We start from the raw sequence: 17,808 nt of genomic DNA on the forward strand, positions 1-17,808 counted from the left end.
TTAGTCTTTTTATTATTAAGTTGTAAGAGTTATTTATAAAATACCCTAAAAACCAGTCATTTTTTAGGTAAATGATTTACAAATATTTTTTTCCAGTCTGTGGCTTGTCTTTTCATTCTCTCAATATTGTCTATCAAAGAGAAAATGTTATTAATTTTTTGAAGTACAATTTCAATATTTTTCTTTTATGAGTCTTTTGTGTTATATCTAAGAAATCTTTAACCCAAAGTCACAAGGATTTCTTCCTATTTTTTCTTCTAGAAATTTTACAGCTTTAACTGTTACTTTTAGGTCTTATGATCCATTTCAAGGAAGTTAATTTTTGTATATGGTATGAAGTGAGAATCAAGGTTTATTTTTTTCTATGGGGGTATCTAATTATTCTAGCACCATTTGTTGAAAAAACACCATTGAATTACTTTGGTCCCTTTTGGGTCTATTTCTGAGCTCTCTCATATATTTTATTAATCTATGTCTCTGCTTATTCACCAATATGACACAATCTTGATTACTTAGCTTTATAGTATGTCTTAAAATCAGGTAGCATGCATTCTTTTTCAAATTTGTTTTGGCTAATCTGGATTTTCATATGAATCTTAGAATCGGCTTGTCAGTATCAGTGTGAGGTTTGTTGGAATTCTGAGTGTGATTGCATTAATTCTGGAGATTAATTTGTTGAGAATTGACATCTTAACTGTATTGGCTGTTCAAATCTAGGAACATGACATACCTATTTTTTATTTTTATTTTTTAGCAGTGTTTTATAGTCTTCAGTCTACAAGTCTTTCATATAAATTGTTAAATTTATTCCTGAGTATTTCATGTATTTTGATGTTGTTATAAATAATATTATTGGTAAAAACATCGGTTTTAGGTTTTGTTTTCCTTAAAGTTTTCTCCTTCTAGGATTTTTGAAAAAGGCCATTACAGAATTCTAAATAACCCGATTAATTTTAGAGACTTAATGACTAGAGTTCTATTTGCACAAGTAAGTGCACTTTCTCAAGTCAGTTATTTTGTATGGAATTATTTGAGACTACATAGCAAGTTGAACATTTCCGATAGGTAGCTAAGGTATTTTGAAATCTTAAATCTGAAGATTGATACATTGTAATTATTAAAAGAAAAAAGAAAGAAATTATAAGGAATGTCTAAGAAATTCAAAAAGTAGATAATTTTTCATTCGGTTTTATTAGACAGAGCTCTTTTAGTATTGCATTGTTCAAGTCATCTCAAGCTATGGTGATGTCTCCTTGAAGTCAGTGGCACTATCTGGTAAGGCCTAAGGAGAACACTGGCACCAGGAATGGTGAGCCACTGGGCTGCCTCTTCATTTCTCATGCCCTCTTCATTTATCTATTCCTCTCACACCCACCTTTCCAAAATTATTAGTCCAATCAATTGGAAATAGCGTGAATGGCTTTGTCGGCCCCAATTCCAAATTTCAGAGGGATGCACTACAGGCCAGGTATTCCTGGTTTGTTAGAGATGGCTGGAGGAGCAGGCTGCTAGACCACCAAAATCGCAGACTCTCTGAAGTCATCCACTACCAATGACCGTAGAGAGCATTCAACATATTATTACAAAACTGGAAATGAACAGGAGTTTGAAATGTTGAGAAAGTTAAATTTTCTCTAATTTAAAATTTTTTTATTATAGTATAACTGGCATACGTTTTATTAGTTTCAGGTGTACACCATAATGGTTAGATGTTTGTATATCTTGTGAGATGATCACCACAATAAGTCTAGTGAACATCTGTCACCATACAGAGTTACAGAATTTTCTCTGATTTAAATTTTAATCAATTTTCAGTATCTTAATGTTTCTCTCTTCCCCCATCTGCCTTGTTTCCCATTATCTAGATGGCTTTGGAAGATTCAGAACAGAAGCACAATCTTTTACATTCAATTTTCACTGATCTAGAAGACTTGTCAGTAATTTTTGAAACAGATGATTTGGCACAGTCCATACAAGAGTTAAATCGTCGAGTAGTAGCTTTACAACAAAATATCATGGAGAGCCTGCCACAGATTCAGCGAATAGCTGATGTAAGTTAGCGCTGTAAAGACGCGACTTCTTATATCTAATTTATGTTTCATTTACTATGTTAAAGTTATACTGCTAATCAACTCCTAATTATATGAAGACACATTGATCTGGTACCTTTTTGTCATTTATATTCTTATTTCTTAAACTGTATTTTACTTTGCAACCTACAGTGCAACTATAATAAAAAATCATATTCCCATTCTCAGTCCAGGAGTGGTCGATTTAAAGGGAAGAATCCCGATCCAATAAACTCAGTGATTTCTCTTTGTCAGAGAAGAGATATTGTTTATTTAAAGGTATAGATTAGTACAGAGAGAATTTAAACATAACTTTCCAAGTCTTCATTCACCAATAGCAAATACATATTGAGAAGCTACTGTGTGCTAGCTGCTAGATTTTAAATAATTGTATTTATTTTAGCTTGAAATGAGTGAGGCATTTAAGGATGGAATCACATAGCAAAGGCAGGTACAGTTAGTCTTAATTATTTACCTTTGTTTTTCAGTTACAGTCCCTACACCGCACTTACGTAACTTAAAGGAATAGTAATTGTTCAATACTCTTGGTCAGCGAAGCTTATTCCAGTGTTTTTAAATGCTTCTCTAATTTTGATGGAAATTAGTCTAAAATACATTGTATATTTTTATGTCCTTTTTCAATATAAGGTGCAGAAAATAATCTCAATATAATTTAACTTTTCCTCAATAATTTGGTGATATCACAATAAAATTACTGCACTTACTGTTTCACTTGCTTGCAAAGTTGTTTGTCCTATGTTGAATGGTTCCAACTGCTATAATTTGAAACCCTCAGTATATATTTATGTAGTTTTTTTTCTCTCTCCCCTTGATTATTAGCTGTACCTTTTTATTGCTATAGTTCATCTTCCTTGAGCTCTAAAGTAAAGGTCTTAAAGGCCCTCTTACAGTGTGAGTGGACTTTAATATGTAGTTTTTATAGCACATATTGCAGCATTTTCATTTTAAGGCCGCTGGCCACGTTCTAGAGGTTGTCGTTGATAAGAGAATAACAGCTAGACAAATGATCTATCGTTTAAATTAATCTGAGTAAGTTCTAAGGTAATTTAGTGGCACACTTTGCATGGCAACAAACTTATTGTTGGAAAATCCTATCAGTTTTTCCAGCCCCTTGTGTGTTCATTTCCCAAGGGTGACTTTATCATTTTACTTAAAGTGGTGAGAATTTTTTAAATGTTGGACTCACTTGTATTCAAGTGTTTAAACACATTCCAAAGATAAATCTAGAGTTTGCAGATAATTGAGAATTTACTTAAAAATTAATTCAGATTATGCTACAGACAGTCCCCAACTTAAGATTGTTTGACTCAAGATTTTTTGACTTTACAATGGTGCAAAAGAGATATGCATTCAGTAGAAACCATACTTCAGATTTTGAATTTTAATCTTTTCCTGATTAGTGATATGCAGTGCAATACTCTCTCTCGTGTTGCTGCTGCAGTTCCTAGGAGCCACACAATTACGAGGGTAAACAACTGATGTCCTACAGTGTATTCATTGTCTTAGATGATTTTGCCCAACTGTAGGCCAGTGTCAGGGTTCGGAGCACAGTCAAGGTAGGCTAGGCTAAGCTGTGATGTTTGGTACCTTAGGTCTGTTAAATGCATTTTCGACTTATGATATTTTCAATTTATTAGGGACATATCCTCATTGTAAATCAAGGAGCATCTGTACTTTTGTTTTCATAGTATGAGTAACTGGAAACTGGCCCAGTGAGGATTTTTAACTCAACAAGGCGGAAGCAATGCTTTGTAGTGTGGTATGTGCTTAATAGAATAACAATTTTTATTGAAAACAGTCAACATTATCTGTGCGCTTGGTTAGTTTTTAAGAGATATAAATGACAAATATATTTTGGTTAAATATGAGAACAGAACAAATGGCAATAAATTGTGTTTTATAGATTATTAACATATAACATGTACTGCATGAGTGTTTTTGTTTCTGAAATTCTAGGATGTGGTTGCTATTGAAAATGAAGTAAAATCAATGGAGAAAAGAGTTTCAAAAATCAAAACTATCCTATTGTCAAAAGAAATATTTGATTTTTCACCTGAAGAACATCTTAAGCATGGGGAGGTAATCATGGATCATAATTTAAAATATTTTCTCATAATACTTACTATGTTTATTTTTAGATATGTAATATGATATAATTAAAAATATTTTGTCTTGCTAGAGTAATAGCACAATAAAGTTGGGAAAGAGATAAGAGTAACTATAAATATCATGTTTTAAATCTTAGAGTACTATTATATAAAGATAATTTCCTATAGGTTATTTTTTTCATTTAATTTCTTCCAAAAACGTCAAAGTTTGAAAGTTTTGCCTTCAGGTCAAATCTAGTTGTTTAATACTCCAAGATCTTGAACCTCTAAATCAGAAGAACTGGGTTCCACTCTAGCTACACTGCTTAATGTCTCTGTGACTTTGAGCAGTTAACATTTCTTGGATTCTCTTTCATATCTGCACATTAGTATTATGGTTGTTATGTTGGACAGTTATATAGAAAGTCCCTAGCACAGGAACTGGGATGTACTAAATTGCACATGGGCGTTCAGCCCACCTCAGCCTGGTGGTTAGGAGCATGTGCTTTGGGATTAGACAGCCTGGGTTCTTATCTGAGCCCTGCTTCTTACAGCTCATTTCACCTTGGTTTTCAGTCTTCTGTGAACCGAATTTCCTTACCTGTGAAATGGAAGTTCTGATACCTCCCGTGGTAGTTGTGAAGGTTCAACAAGATGATATATATGAAGTGTACTTAGCAAAATGAATTATCTTTTCTCATTTGTTGATTTCGTGAACCCAGATTTCTATGGATCAGATGTCATTAAAGTAAAATAATTACACTTTGGGGACTTATTAAATTTGACAGATCAATTCTGTTCAATTCAGTCAGCATTTTTTGAGGGCCTACTGTGTGGGAAGGCCCATCTAGGTGCGGTTCTACAGAAGTGAATAAGATGCAGGGCCTGCAGTTACACAGCTCACAGCCTGGTGACAATATGCAAAGCAAGACAGCAATTCTACAGAGAGGCTGGCAGGAAGAGAAGGAAGGAAAGGGTTGTCCAAATGCAGACTTTAGTGCCAGGAGGTTACTCTTGCCTCAGGCATTCTTTTCTGAGAACTTTAACTACCAGATTGTAAGAAATAGAATAATCCTTTTCAGTCTAGCCAAGGAAATGTTTTAAAAATGAAAACTATAAAGATTAAATTATACAGTATTATAATTTTGAATAATTTAGATTTTGCAGTAGCCTTTTTTTTTTTAACTTGTGAACCATGCTTTTCCGATATAATTAAGGTCCTACTTGAAAATATACATCCTATGAAGAAAACCATTGCAGAAATAATGTCTTACCAAGTAGAACTGAGGTTACCCCAGACAGGAATGAAACCTCTGCCTGTGTTTCAGCGGACAAATCAGCTCTTACAAGAAATAAAACTTTTGGAAAATGTGACCCAGGAACAAAATGAGTTATTAAAGGTGAGTAGTTCATGTTGACAGCCAACTTATTAGATGCAAATACTCAGAAGAAGCTATTTTTGTTTCAGTTTTAATGGTAGATCAAATTGCCGTGCCAATAAGATGCTGCCTACATTGATTCTTTTTGGTGTCTTCTAGTGCTATTATCCAGGAAGTGGCATTTGACATAAGAATGTACTTTCTTGCTCAAATGGGGCTATGGTTACTTTTCTCATTTCTTACCCTTGTTCTGGCTAAAGATAGTAAAGCATAGCTATGGTCTGTTTAATTCCATTCTCCAGTTATTGAAGACCCATGTGGATAAAATGCCATGGAAATAGATTCAAACTTGAACTGTACCTTCATAATCTCATGAGGCCGACAGACTCATGCAGTAATCAGCCCCATAATAATCTCTTTATATATCTCAGCCACTTTCATATTAATCAATCTCATTTTATTCTCAAACATTTGATACAGGGAGAGTAGGCACTTTGCCATCTCTATTTTTACTTATAAAGACATCAGTGTTAGAAGGTAGAAAACGTTAGATGACTTGATAAAACCACTGAATTAACTTATGTCGAGATTCATTTGTGTACAAATAGGACAAGAATTTGTGTCTCTAGACTCCTGGTGTCATTCTCCATATTGGGGTCCCTTCTAACTGATGACATCTTTAAGTCTCTCCCCAAAGGATTTCTATTTTTTTCTTAAGTTTCGTTTGATCTCCAGTGACAAGTCAGGAATCATTATTAGATGGTAGTTAATTTCACTTCGGTTTGTATTCCTAGGTCAACCACCACTCTCATAAAACAGAAAGTTGTTGAAAGAACCTTAAATTCCACAGACTTTTCAACCCTCTTAGTAGACCTCCCCACATTTGCCTACATTTCCTGATTAGATGGATCAGGATAGGAAGAAAGGTTTATTTTTCCCTCCTCCCAACCACCACCACATGGTAGGAAGAAAACTGCTACCTCTTTCTTCTTCTTAAATTCAGTTCACATTTAAGTGATCACTCTGTGTTCTTCTAAGATTTGAGGACACTGTAATCTCTTGTTTGAGTCTTAACTCATATAGTCTCTCTGGACTGGCTGCTGATCAGCTGATGTCATTTCCTAACACCCACAGGGAGAGAATAGAGCAGGCACTCAATGTACTATTTTTTTAATAATACGAAGAGAAGAAAAAAGAAAGATATAAAATTTGTACTATTATTTTTAATCTTTTTGTGCTTATTGGTCTCTTGGTAAGGAAAAGAAAATAATAGTCCTAACTATGCTGGAAAGTGGCTTCTTCACAAGATGAAAGGGGGGAAAATAGAAGAAGAAATTATATTTTGTGCCAAGTTAGCTGTCAAACTGTGATAAAATTTTTCATCTTATTGTGTTGGTAGAAATCAGATGTCATCTCATATATTTCAAAGCTAAGTAACCTGGTGGTAATGAAAAGCATTAGAATATGGTACATTTATTTTAATTCTTACTTTAGATATTGTAAGTGTCTTTGTTGTGGAAAATGAGACAAATTACTTTTGGGAGGAGTAATGAGATATTGCTCATTATTGAGGGCCGGGTAACAGGTGTGGGCAGTGAACATAGTTCTTCATTTCCAGCCTGCAGCTAAAAGTATGGTTAACTATTAAAGAAAATACAAGGAAGAATTTGGTGTTGGCCCGAAACTTTGTAGTTTAAAGGACATTTCACTTTATTCGAAGCATGCCAAGGAAATACCTAGACTTCCTTTTGAAGTCCATTTCTTTATTTCATCATACTTTGATCATATCATTTAGTTCACAAACAGGTTTGAGCTCTATGAATCACTTAACACTGGATTCCAGGCATTGTTCTGGTTAGTTTTGCTTTATTCTGCAAGGTTAGGCCACTCTCAACCCCACAACCTTTTACTCATAAAACGTTCGCTACTGATCGCAGTGGGTACCAGGAGAGGATGTGGCTGGAACGGGAAAATTTGTCATGCCTTACATCACATTCTCTTTCCACTTTGAATCAATAATGTCACCTTTCTATGTGGAAAGCCTCACATGGAATATGTGTTAAAATTGCATATGTGATATTTCATTAATTTTATAAAACTTAGCAACTTTGTATTAGCCTGCTATAAAATGTTTCCCAGAACAAGACCACTCACTAGGCTGGAAATACTTAAGAGCAAAGGTGTGTCTAGTTAGACCTCTAATCCAAGCACTGCACAAGGTTCCCTGGCATCTAGTAGAGCAAGAAGGTCAGGTGCCAGCTTTCTAAATGTTGTTTTCCATATTTAGGCTACTGTTTCCTGTTGAAATCTGTGTGGATGCATGTTCGTTTTAATTGATTGAAACTTGTGATGGGGATAGCCATTGGAAGTAGCCCGTCGATCTAGTTCTTTGATATGACAAAGATTCTTCTTTTGGGGGGATTATTTTATAGATAGTCATAAAACAGACGAATGAATGCGACGAGGAAATAGAAAATTTGAAACAGATCTTAAATAATTATTCAGTTGAGTTCTCCTGTGAACGTATGTCACCAGACCAAGCTGCTGACCTGCCACAAGTACAGGTATGTTTCTTTCATTCATTCAACAATCGCTTACTAAGCTGTTGGTGTCTTGAAGCCTTTTTAATGGTAGAATGTATTTCCTGCTTTTCCCTTTCAGTTGAAATATGGCGTATTTACTTCCCATTCTCATTTTATAAAATAGGTGAATATAATTATCATAATGGAAGGACCTTCAAGTGTCCTTAGGCTTAGCTTGGTGCATTTGGTCTGAATTTGCCCTGGTAGCGGAGAAGCTGATGTAACATAAGATATTTATTTGGACAACCTGACTTTCCATCTAGCTTTCTGGGGTAGGGGTAATGCAGTGTGGGCAGGCTGTCCTTTAGAGATAATGATCCTGAAGGCTATTATAATGAAGAGTTCTATATACTAAGCAGTATTTCCATATGCCATAATTAACAGTCATGTGGACCCATTTACAGTGGTTTGCTTGTTAACCCTTTACTGGTAGGGTTTTTTTTTCAGTCTTTTTGAATCAGTACTTCTATAAAGAAAAAACCTAATTGTATGCCAAGGATTGTAAAGAACTTTTTTTTTTCCTGCCATAAAGTGAGCAGGCAATTGCTATGGTGTTCAAAGCTGGATTACACCACTTGCTAACTGTGAGACCTGGGGCAAATTACTTAACCTCAAGGGCGAAGTTCAGAGGGATCCGAGATGACACAACTCTTAAATGGTAGACTCAATTTTAAAGACTCAATATTGTAAAAATGTCAAATTTCCCTTTATATTAAAAAATTTGAGAATCCAAAAGAACTTTACTTTATGTGAGCTATGCCTACCTATATAGAAAAATTTAAACTCAGAAATGTAAAAATGTCTTTCATTTATCTTAAAATAACAATAAACCAGGAGCATTTGAGATCTTGCTCCCTGGCTTATGTCATCAGTTTGGCTCAAGTAAACTCTTATAAAAATAAAAATAAAATAACAAACCCATTACACGTTAATAGCAATAACATTTTTATGGAAGAAATTATATTTTTCAAATGAAAATGTAGTAAGAAGAGTGACACTATTTTACATTTTTGCAAACTGTATAGAAGACAGCTAGATTCTCATCTACTTCTGCATTTGATCTGTTGAGATATATAAAAACAATACAACCTTTCAAGATGTACATGGGAAAAACAGGAATATTTTTAAAACCCTGAATAATTGTAGATATTCTTTGGAATTACATTAAACTCCAGCAAGTAGAAGTAACTCATAGGTTCATTGATAAATGGACTCCAAAGCCATGTCAATAAACTTCTCCTAATTTATATTAAAACCCACTGGTCTATCTTATACCCTGAATAGATTTTCTCACTATGCATGATTTTATAATATCATGCTTGGTCATTTGGAAAAATTGTTTCACTAATTATGCAGATTCTTCAAATGTTGACACATTTCAGTAGTTGATAATAATAGGATTTTACATTTGTCAACATCTGTCTCTTCAGAAAAATCTTTTACTATTTACATATATTAGTATAGTATATCAGCTGTTTTTTTTTTTTTTTTTTTTTTAGGTAAAAATAGTGTTCTATGAAAAAAATTGACAGGTCAGCTTCAAACTCAAATAATCACGTGAGCGCTTTTCCTCAGCCCGCATACTTTGGTATGTGGCAGAAGTGCCTTAAGCGTGCTTCCCACTCTGTCACACAGATTATCAAAAATACATGTTCTTTATCGAGGATATTCTTAAGTGAAACTGGCTTTTTTTTGTTTGTTTGTTTTTTACAGTTAAGTGCATGATAGTGAAGAAACTAGTAACTATTAAAATAGTTGTTGTCCTTGCCTTTATTCATGTAAGACACCTGTAGTTTTACTCATCATTGCTTTTTGCATCATCACATAGTGGAAAATGTTAACACAGTGAAAAAGGCAAATCACATTTTAGTAGTATTATGAAAATGAACTTGACCTCATGGAATGTGGAGCCCCAGGGGCCTGCAGGTGCTATTGAGCATGGCTGCTTAGTGCCCTACCATGCCTCCATCATGCTGGCGGCTCTGCAGACTATTGTGTTTCTCTTAAGTGTCATTCAAATGGCTCTTGGGAGGTACTATACTTATGAAGTTTAGTGTTTATTGAAAATTGACACATACCACAGCCAACTCAGATTTAATTCAGTTATCATTTCCCTAAGCAATCGCATGAAGTTTAACTTCAGACAGTAGGAGTACTGGTGTTGGAATGTGTGTAGTAGTAGTAGTAGAAGGGCCATGGGGGCTGGGCATCAAGAAGTCCAAGTCTGTTCTCTGTCACGAGCTAGCTGCAGCTCTGGAAAAATCACCTTCTTTCTCTGGACTTCAGGACTCTCATTTATAGGTGTAGACATGTTAAGTTTCTCAGTCTGTAAAATAATGATTCCATGACTAGCTGTAGGGTGGACGGATGGAAAGAAAGAAAGAATAATGGAATCGAGGCTTGAGGAATATATGAGGAACAAAATTTGAACACATGAAGGTTCGCCAAAAAGGAGCAGGCTGTCCCTTGATGCAGCACTTCCTGCAAACCTCAGGCAGAGGTTTAACAATGCCTTGTAGGGCTGCTAGAGAGGAGGTGGTCAGACTAGATAACACCTGTTTCTCTGAAAATTTATAATTCTGTAATCCTCTTAGACAGTGGGCATCTTCATTTCTACCATGTACGAAAAATTTTATTTCTACATCTGTCACATAAATTTTTAAAGTAATGTTATAAAGCATGGAATCATCTGTCCATCATTCCCACAGTAAGTTATACTTCACGGGACCTTTGTTTATTTCCATTTGGTAGGAGGCTTTTACTGTGAGAAGAAGTAAATGAATTCAGTGATACTAAAGAAGGCTTCACAGGCAATAATAAAAGTTTGAGAATTCTAACCTTGTTTTCTCTCATTGGTTCCCAATGTTGTCTGCTTATGAGTCTCCTGGGGCGCTTGTTCCTGGTCCCTGACCCTGCGGATTCTAGGGTCCTATGGCCCCTAGAGCAGTGGCTCCTAACCCTGGGTGCACATCACAGTCCCCCATGGAGCTTGTTACAAATTCCTGAGCCTCGGCTCGACCCCCAGAGATTGACTGACAAGGTCTAAGGTGAAACTGGGGCATTCTCTAGGAAGGCTTTTAAACCCTCCCCAGATCTTTGGGAAACACAGCCAGGTGCAGAGGAACTAGACTGTACCAGAGAGTGGCTCCTGGCCCTGCAAACCAGTAGCACAGAAAAATCTTCACCCCATGTACCAAATGAAGCAGGCTCCTGTGGGCATGCTAAGGCCTGGGACTTCCCAAAGCAATGCAAACACTCTTTCTGCATAGGGAGAAATTGAAGGTATTGGAAAGCAGATGATGAGTGTGAACCAGAAAAAAGAAGACCTGCTGGTGAACTTAAAGGCTGCCATATTAAAACTTCACCAGCATTTACAGCAAGAACAGCACGAAGTAGAAAAAGAAACGCTGCCAGCTGGAGCGTCAGAAGAGGACGCAGTGGCTGAGAGGGACATTTCTGAGTGGAAGGTGGGTGTGACTTTAGGTTAACGCCAGTCCCATACTCCACAGGAGCTTTAATGGGTAGTGTTGTTCACCTTAAAAAAAACAAAAACAAAAAAACCTGGGGCAACTGTGTCTGTGGCCTGTACTAAAGGATTTTAAAAGTAGAAATACTCTACCTGAGATTGTTCACTCATGAGTATAAATCTTCAGGGTGTATGTTTTGGACTCAACCCAGAATTCTTTTGCCCGAGTTACTTAAAAAGCTGCTTATGAAATTCCACAGGCAGGTAGGTGGGAGTCGTCACCCTATGAAATATCTTTCTACTAAAGTCAGCCCACTTGCAGACTCCAAAATGGGCCCAGCGCTTCTAAATCCACTCTGAACCTACATTAATGAATCACATTCTTGAATTGTTTGATAAGGGGCCGCAGAGGGAGGCACAAATGAAAGGGATATAAGATTTGCTCGTATCATGAGATTGGCTGGACGAGCTGGAGTTGCCAGACCCAGAGGGCTACTTGTGTGGGTGGGCATCTCAGATAAAGTGAAGAAAAACTTAGCTGCATAAAAGCCCAGCCAGACTGGCATCCTGGTGATGCAGGTGTCTTTGTGCTGTGCCTTTCAGTTGAACAGAAGAGGCTCCATGCCGTTCCTGCCAGCAGTCAAGGAAGAGGCAGAAGAGAGCTCTCTGAAGAGTGAAGTAAGGACAATGGTTTTCTTGTTTAAAGTTTGTTAGAACCGAAATCTGTAAAAGAAGGGCAATGGGAAGAGCTTAAAATGAATGGGAACAGTAAAGATTTTTTAAATTAATGCTGATACAAGGGTGACCCAAGTAGGTCTCCGATGTTATGAACTTTTAAGTGCATCTAAACAGCTTCCCCCTAGAGAGTGACGAATGTAATTCACACACTGTTTTTGGTGTAAGGGAGAAGATGAAGTTCTTCTGAGTACTTTCTCTGAAGTTTTGAGAGTATGCTGTTTGGTTGGTACTCCTGGTGTGCTTTTTAGAACCTTATTTTCTCATATTCGAAATAGTTTTTTAGTCTAAAACAGCATTGCCAAATGATATGGGAGAGATCTTAGCAACTACTGCTGGTCTTTCTGCTTCATTATAACTGGTTGAATGAGACTTTGCAGTTTTATTTCCTTATACCAATTTCTATCTCATACCTAAAAACTAAAATTACAGCGGGTCTTGTAGGAAGAAAGTTACAGCGGTTTAAAGTTTTCCTGTCTCACAGGTCACCACCAGACATGTTTGTTTTCTGCTCATCTCGTAGATTGTTAATAGCTCCGCCATCACAGAGAACAACCTGTTGTCCCGCAGCATATCACTAAGATGTGGTAGAGCTGAGGACAGGTTTACTGTCCTCTGACTATCAGACAACTGTAATCTGATCATACCCCTTCACGGCAGACAGAATTGTGAAAATATAGGGGGATAACAGGCCAAAAAAAGGGTGCACAACTACGTGATTCTAATTTGAGACTTGTATTTTCTTTCCTCTGAGCTGGTATGTTTATAATAGTGTCTTTGATGGCAGCAAAAAGAAAATACACTTTTTTTATCAGGCTGTGTTATCTTAAAGATAGCATTTAAGGTTAAATTTATCAAAGTAGATTAAATTCCTTAAAACAACAACAACAACACACCCTGTTTTAAAGATCTTTATGTGATGGAAGCTGATTCCTAACTTTTAAGAATATATTTTAGACTCCAGAAGAGCAGCCATATTTAGCGACATAGGATTTAGTTAGCCAAGGAGATGAAAATAGGGGGAGAGGCTGAATTAGGGCTGTAATATACTGCTTGGTAAACTGAGTGTTATATAAAAGAGATGAGTAGGATGATGGTAGGACACCTCTTCCCTCTGCTGATCAGTCGATTACTGTATTAGAAAGGAGATAAGAAAGAGCCGTCTTCTGTGTCTTGGTCTTCACTCTGGAAGCATGACAGGGGCATGGAGGAAGACAGAGCTTCTTCGTCCTCTGGAACAATCATTCAGGTAATACTGGGCATAACACATTTGTCGGTGGGGGGGGGGGGCCTGGGATGATAGGTTATATATAATAAGTCAGAGAAAAGAATTTCTGTTTTGAAAGATCACGTAGAGAAGGAGCGCCTAAACAGTTCACCACAGCGTTTCAAAGCGTTTAACACACCTCTCTTTTGGAGAGTAGTTGGCGGGATCGTGGCGGGAAATCGCCCCATAATCCTTTTTGACAAAATAATGTATGAGATAAATTAATGAAGTAAGTCTTTTTGTTTCTTATGACCTTTTAAATCTTCTCCAGGTTCTCAAAATTGAAGACAAAAGCCCTCATTTTATAAAATCGTTATACCTGACGTGAACGGGATGCTTTGCCCTTACTCCTGAACCATCCCTGCATCATTCTGATCCGTACACCTCCCCCTCCCTTCTCTTACCCCTCCCCTGGCTCCCAGGCCAGTTCTTTCATTAATTGTTGGCACCATGCTGGGCCTGTACCTACATCTCTGGTCTCTGCCTTTGATAGGTTCCTTCCCTCTCCACCTCAGAAGGATTCTGTTTTCCCCTCCCTAACCAGTTCTCTTTCTTGGGGCCTCTTCCCTAAACAGACTAAGTGTCCCAGAGCCCAGATTCTCTTCAGAAACTACTTGGGGTCCCTGGGAGCCCTTCTCTCCTCATCTGCTTGTAGACTGCCCACCGGCCCACAAAGGCCCATCTCAGCTTCCACCTCTAAGAAACCTCCCGTCTCTTTCTCTTTGTTTTCCAATAGCATTCTGACCCGAAGTAATGACTTACTACAGTTTTATGTATGTTCTGACACAGTTTCATGAATGGCAAGAACTCTTTCTTCTGCATTTTCATGTCCTGCTCTGGGCTCTGTATGATACTTTAGTGCATTGAATTTCTTGATCCTGCTTCCCACGTCAGTCACTGTGCTTCCTTTCATTTATAGCTAAATGTCTTTACTTGGTGCCCCTCGCCATTGCCCCTTTTTTTCAATCAAGATTTTAGTCCCGGCTCTACTTAAATGCCATTGGACTTCTGTAACATCAATTTATACCCTTTTTTGGTCCTAATCCTTATCAATATCTCTGGCATTAGGCGCTATCGTCCTTCTTAAAATACAATCTTCCCTGGACTTTCTAAATTCTCCACTTTCTTGTCTCATTTACCTGTGACCCCTGCTGCACCTCCTTCTCTTGCCCCATCCCTGTGAAGGTTGATAGTCCTCCAATGTTCTGGTCTCTTCTTTGTTTTCTCTTACAGCAATGCCCCCCACCCGCGCCCCTGCCACACCACATACGTTTGGGACTCACCCCTATGCCAGTGATTCCCAAATCAAATTTCTAGTCTTGACTTTCCCCATAAATCTGTTCCACATTTCTACCTTCCTGATAGATTTCTCTTTTTGGATGTTATTTCCTTCATCTCAGACCCATTTTACCAACATTCCTTCAAACTTGCTCTTCTTCCTCATTTCTCAGAGTCTATGAATGGCACCACTATTTTCTCAGATTCTAAGACAGATTTCAGAGTCATCTTAGATACGTCATTTCTCTTACGTTTCTTATCCAATCAGTAGTCAAGTGATGTCAACTCAATCTTTACATCCTTTTCTCATTATTTTTGCCATCATCATATTCTAGGCAATTGTTAATTACTCCCTAGACTTTTGGAGTAGTCTTCCAATTGGGTTACAGCCTTCAGTCATTTTTCCTAACATGTATTATACAATGCTAACTGATAGCTTTTCATAAAACTATTAACAATCTGCAGTCTTTCATGGATTCTGATTATCTTCTGAATAAGATGCAAACTTAATAGTCTGGCATTCCAGACTTTTCATGATCCTTACCTTCTTTTAGTTAAAAGTTAAACCAAGCTACTTAAACCAAGCTTTTCCTTTAGCTCTTGGTTCATACCCTTCTAACAGCAGTTACTGTTTTTCGTACAAGGAACTAAAAAGTAATGTTTGGTTAAGAACTGCTAGATACATTATACTCTGTCATTGTTTAACAATCATAAGCTTGAGACTCAGAGTCCAAGTTAACTTGTACAGGATCACGTAGCTTATAACTAGAGCAATCAAGATTGGTCGATGACAGCATCGATACTTTTCTTACCACACCTGGCCAATTTTTTTGTGTGTACATGACATTTTCCCATTGTTTAACCTTGGTTAACCTAGTAAGTGGAAGTGCTGAATCAAAGTATTTATCCATTTAAAATGTGACACATATTATCAAACTGTCCTTGAGAAAGACTACATCTGTTTTATTCTTATCTGGAATGCATACAAATGCCTCTTTCCTGTTCCTGAGCTGATAGTGTATATTTTCAGTCTTAGCCATACTTAACAGGTAGTTTAAATGGCATTTATATTCTAAGAATGTTGAATATCCCTTTAGGTGTTTATTGGCTTTTGCATTTATATGAATGGCTTATTCATGCCATTTAACTGTTTTCCTGTGTAGGGGTTGATGTTTTCCTTATTGATTTATAAGAGTAATTAGCATACTAAGAATAGCAACACTTTGTAAGTTGTTATCCTAATCTGTTATTTCTCTTTTGATTTAGATTGTGGCTTCTTTTGTGGTGCACATTATTTTTTATGTTGTTAACACTAGCATTCTTTTTCTTTACCATCATGCATTAAAAGTCCTTCCCCACTACTATATTAGAAAAAGATTCTCTCATATTTTCTTCAGGAATTTTTATGGTAATAACTTTTACATTAAATATTAGATACAAATTAGAATTCCTTGTTCAGAGTGAGATAAGGATCTAGTTATATTCTTCATGAAATGCCTGGATAGTTGTTCCCAATTTTAATGAATTCATCTTTTCCCCCATTATTTGAACTGTGGCTTTTATCATATAATCTCATTTAATTTTAATTCTCATAATAATCTACTTAAATATACAATTCTCTAGATTCTTTTTATGCTCCTCATTAACTAGAAAACTTTGGAGAATGTAAGTCTGTCAATAAAGACACACCTGAAGAAGGTGATTTTTTCCTCCCTAATGAACTAACTTTTTTCTAAATCCATCTGACTTCTCTGGACATTTCTGCAAGCAGGCAATTTATAAAATGAGCAGGTGCAGGAAGAGTGACTTGCAAGGCAGCAGAGCAGGAACTTTTTCGGACCTCTGTTGATTTCTTTACAGGAGGCAGCTGGGAAGATAAGCACGTGTGATAGTTCCATGGCACAAATTCTTGCACCAGATTCGCAAAGCATTGAGCAAGGCCCAGAATTCTCCCTGAGTCCCAACCAAAAAGAAGAGGTAAGTCCCTGTTGGTAACAAGGCAATTGGTTAGGTACCTGAGTATCTACGGATGACAAGCTCTCTGTGTTTTGAAGACTGTGTATTTCAAGCCAAGAAGAGTTCTTTGCGAACTTTCATATCTGTGTTGTCAAGGTAGAGAACTGGAAGATTTGCAACCAGATGTTCATATGGAAAGTAAGCATGGCACAGAGCAAGTAAAGATTTTTCACTTAACTGTTTCACAGAGGAAACTAGTCTTTCCATTAACAACTACTTCTTTCTTCTGTGGATATAGCTTATGGGGACAATGAAAGTGGAAAAGAGCTCATTTTGATTAACGGCCTATTCCATGAGGCCTTTATATTTGCTGTTTAATCCTCATTAAATAAGGCAGATTAATACCTACCCCTGGTTTACAGATGAGGAAATTAAAATTCAAGGAGTAAAAGTATAGCTGGTAAATGGAGGAGTAAGGGTCAAACCCAGAATATTCCAGTCTGTCTTCCTAATTTAAGTATTCAGTGCTGAAAGATGTGAAATCAAGGCAGGTTTGGCCTCACAAAATAAACTGCTACCATCCCATCCCAATAGCATGTCTAATATCTGTGCAATTGCATTTTAGCCGGAAATTTTGCATTTTATTAAAAGGGAGGGTGGGGGAGGAGACATGTAGATATTTATATAATTGACTGTAAAATATTAAGGAATGAATTTAAAGGGCTGGTATTTTGGCATGAAATATACATAGCTACCGGCTGTTACTTAGATCAGTGATGTGTCGATGCAGAAATCACTCAGTGTGACATTCACTAACTGAGAGGCTAACTGGAATACTAGAGGGCTGGCAGAGTTATGTGAAGAATGTGGATTTGCAGACTCTAAGGCACAATGAAATCAGGGATCGAATCCTGACTCTAATTACTAGTTGTGCAGCCATAGGCAGTTTGAATAATTTCTCTAAGCCT

At 36.8% G+C, this 17,808-nt stretch overlaps 1 protein-coding gene across 17 annotated transcripts in view; it reads left to right on the top strand.

The window, feature by feature from the left end:
- SYNE2 (spectrin repeat containing nuclear envelope protein 2) overlaps positions 1–17,808 on the top strand; it is a 272,956-nt gene that overhangs the window by 167,913 nt on the left and 87,235 nt on the right. For all 17 annotated transcript variants that reach the window (XM_036238293.1, XM_036238291.1, XM_036238296.1 and 14 more), the window contains 8 exons: positions 1,866–2,051; positions 4,047–4,169; positions 5,395–5,577; positions 7,989–8,120; positions 11,408–11,605; positions 12,208–12,282; positions 13,481–13,588; positions 16,745–16,861. In XM_036238293.1, coding sequence (XP_036094186.1) covers positions 1,866–2,051; positions 4,047–4,169; positions 5,395–5,577; positions 7,989–8,120; positions 11,408–11,605; positions 12,208–12,282; positions 13,481–13,588; positions 16,745–16,861 — 1,122 coding nt within the window. The remainder of the gene's footprint in view (positions 1–1,865; positions 2,052–4,046; positions 4,170–5,394; positions 5,578–7,988; positions 8,121–11,407; positions 11,606–12,207; positions 12,283–13,480; positions 13,589–16,744; positions 16,862–17,808) is intronic.

This window comes from Rousettus aegyptiacus, unplaced genomic scaffold (genome assembly GCF_014176215.1).
Source record: "Rousettus aegyptiacus isolate mRouAeg1 unplaced genomic scaffold, mRouAeg1.p scaffold_m13_p_3, whole genome shotgun sequence".
Classification (NCBI taxonomy): domain Eukaryota; kingdom Metazoa; phylum Chordata; class Mammalia; order Chiroptera; family Pteropodidae; genus Rousettus; species Rousettus aegyptiacus.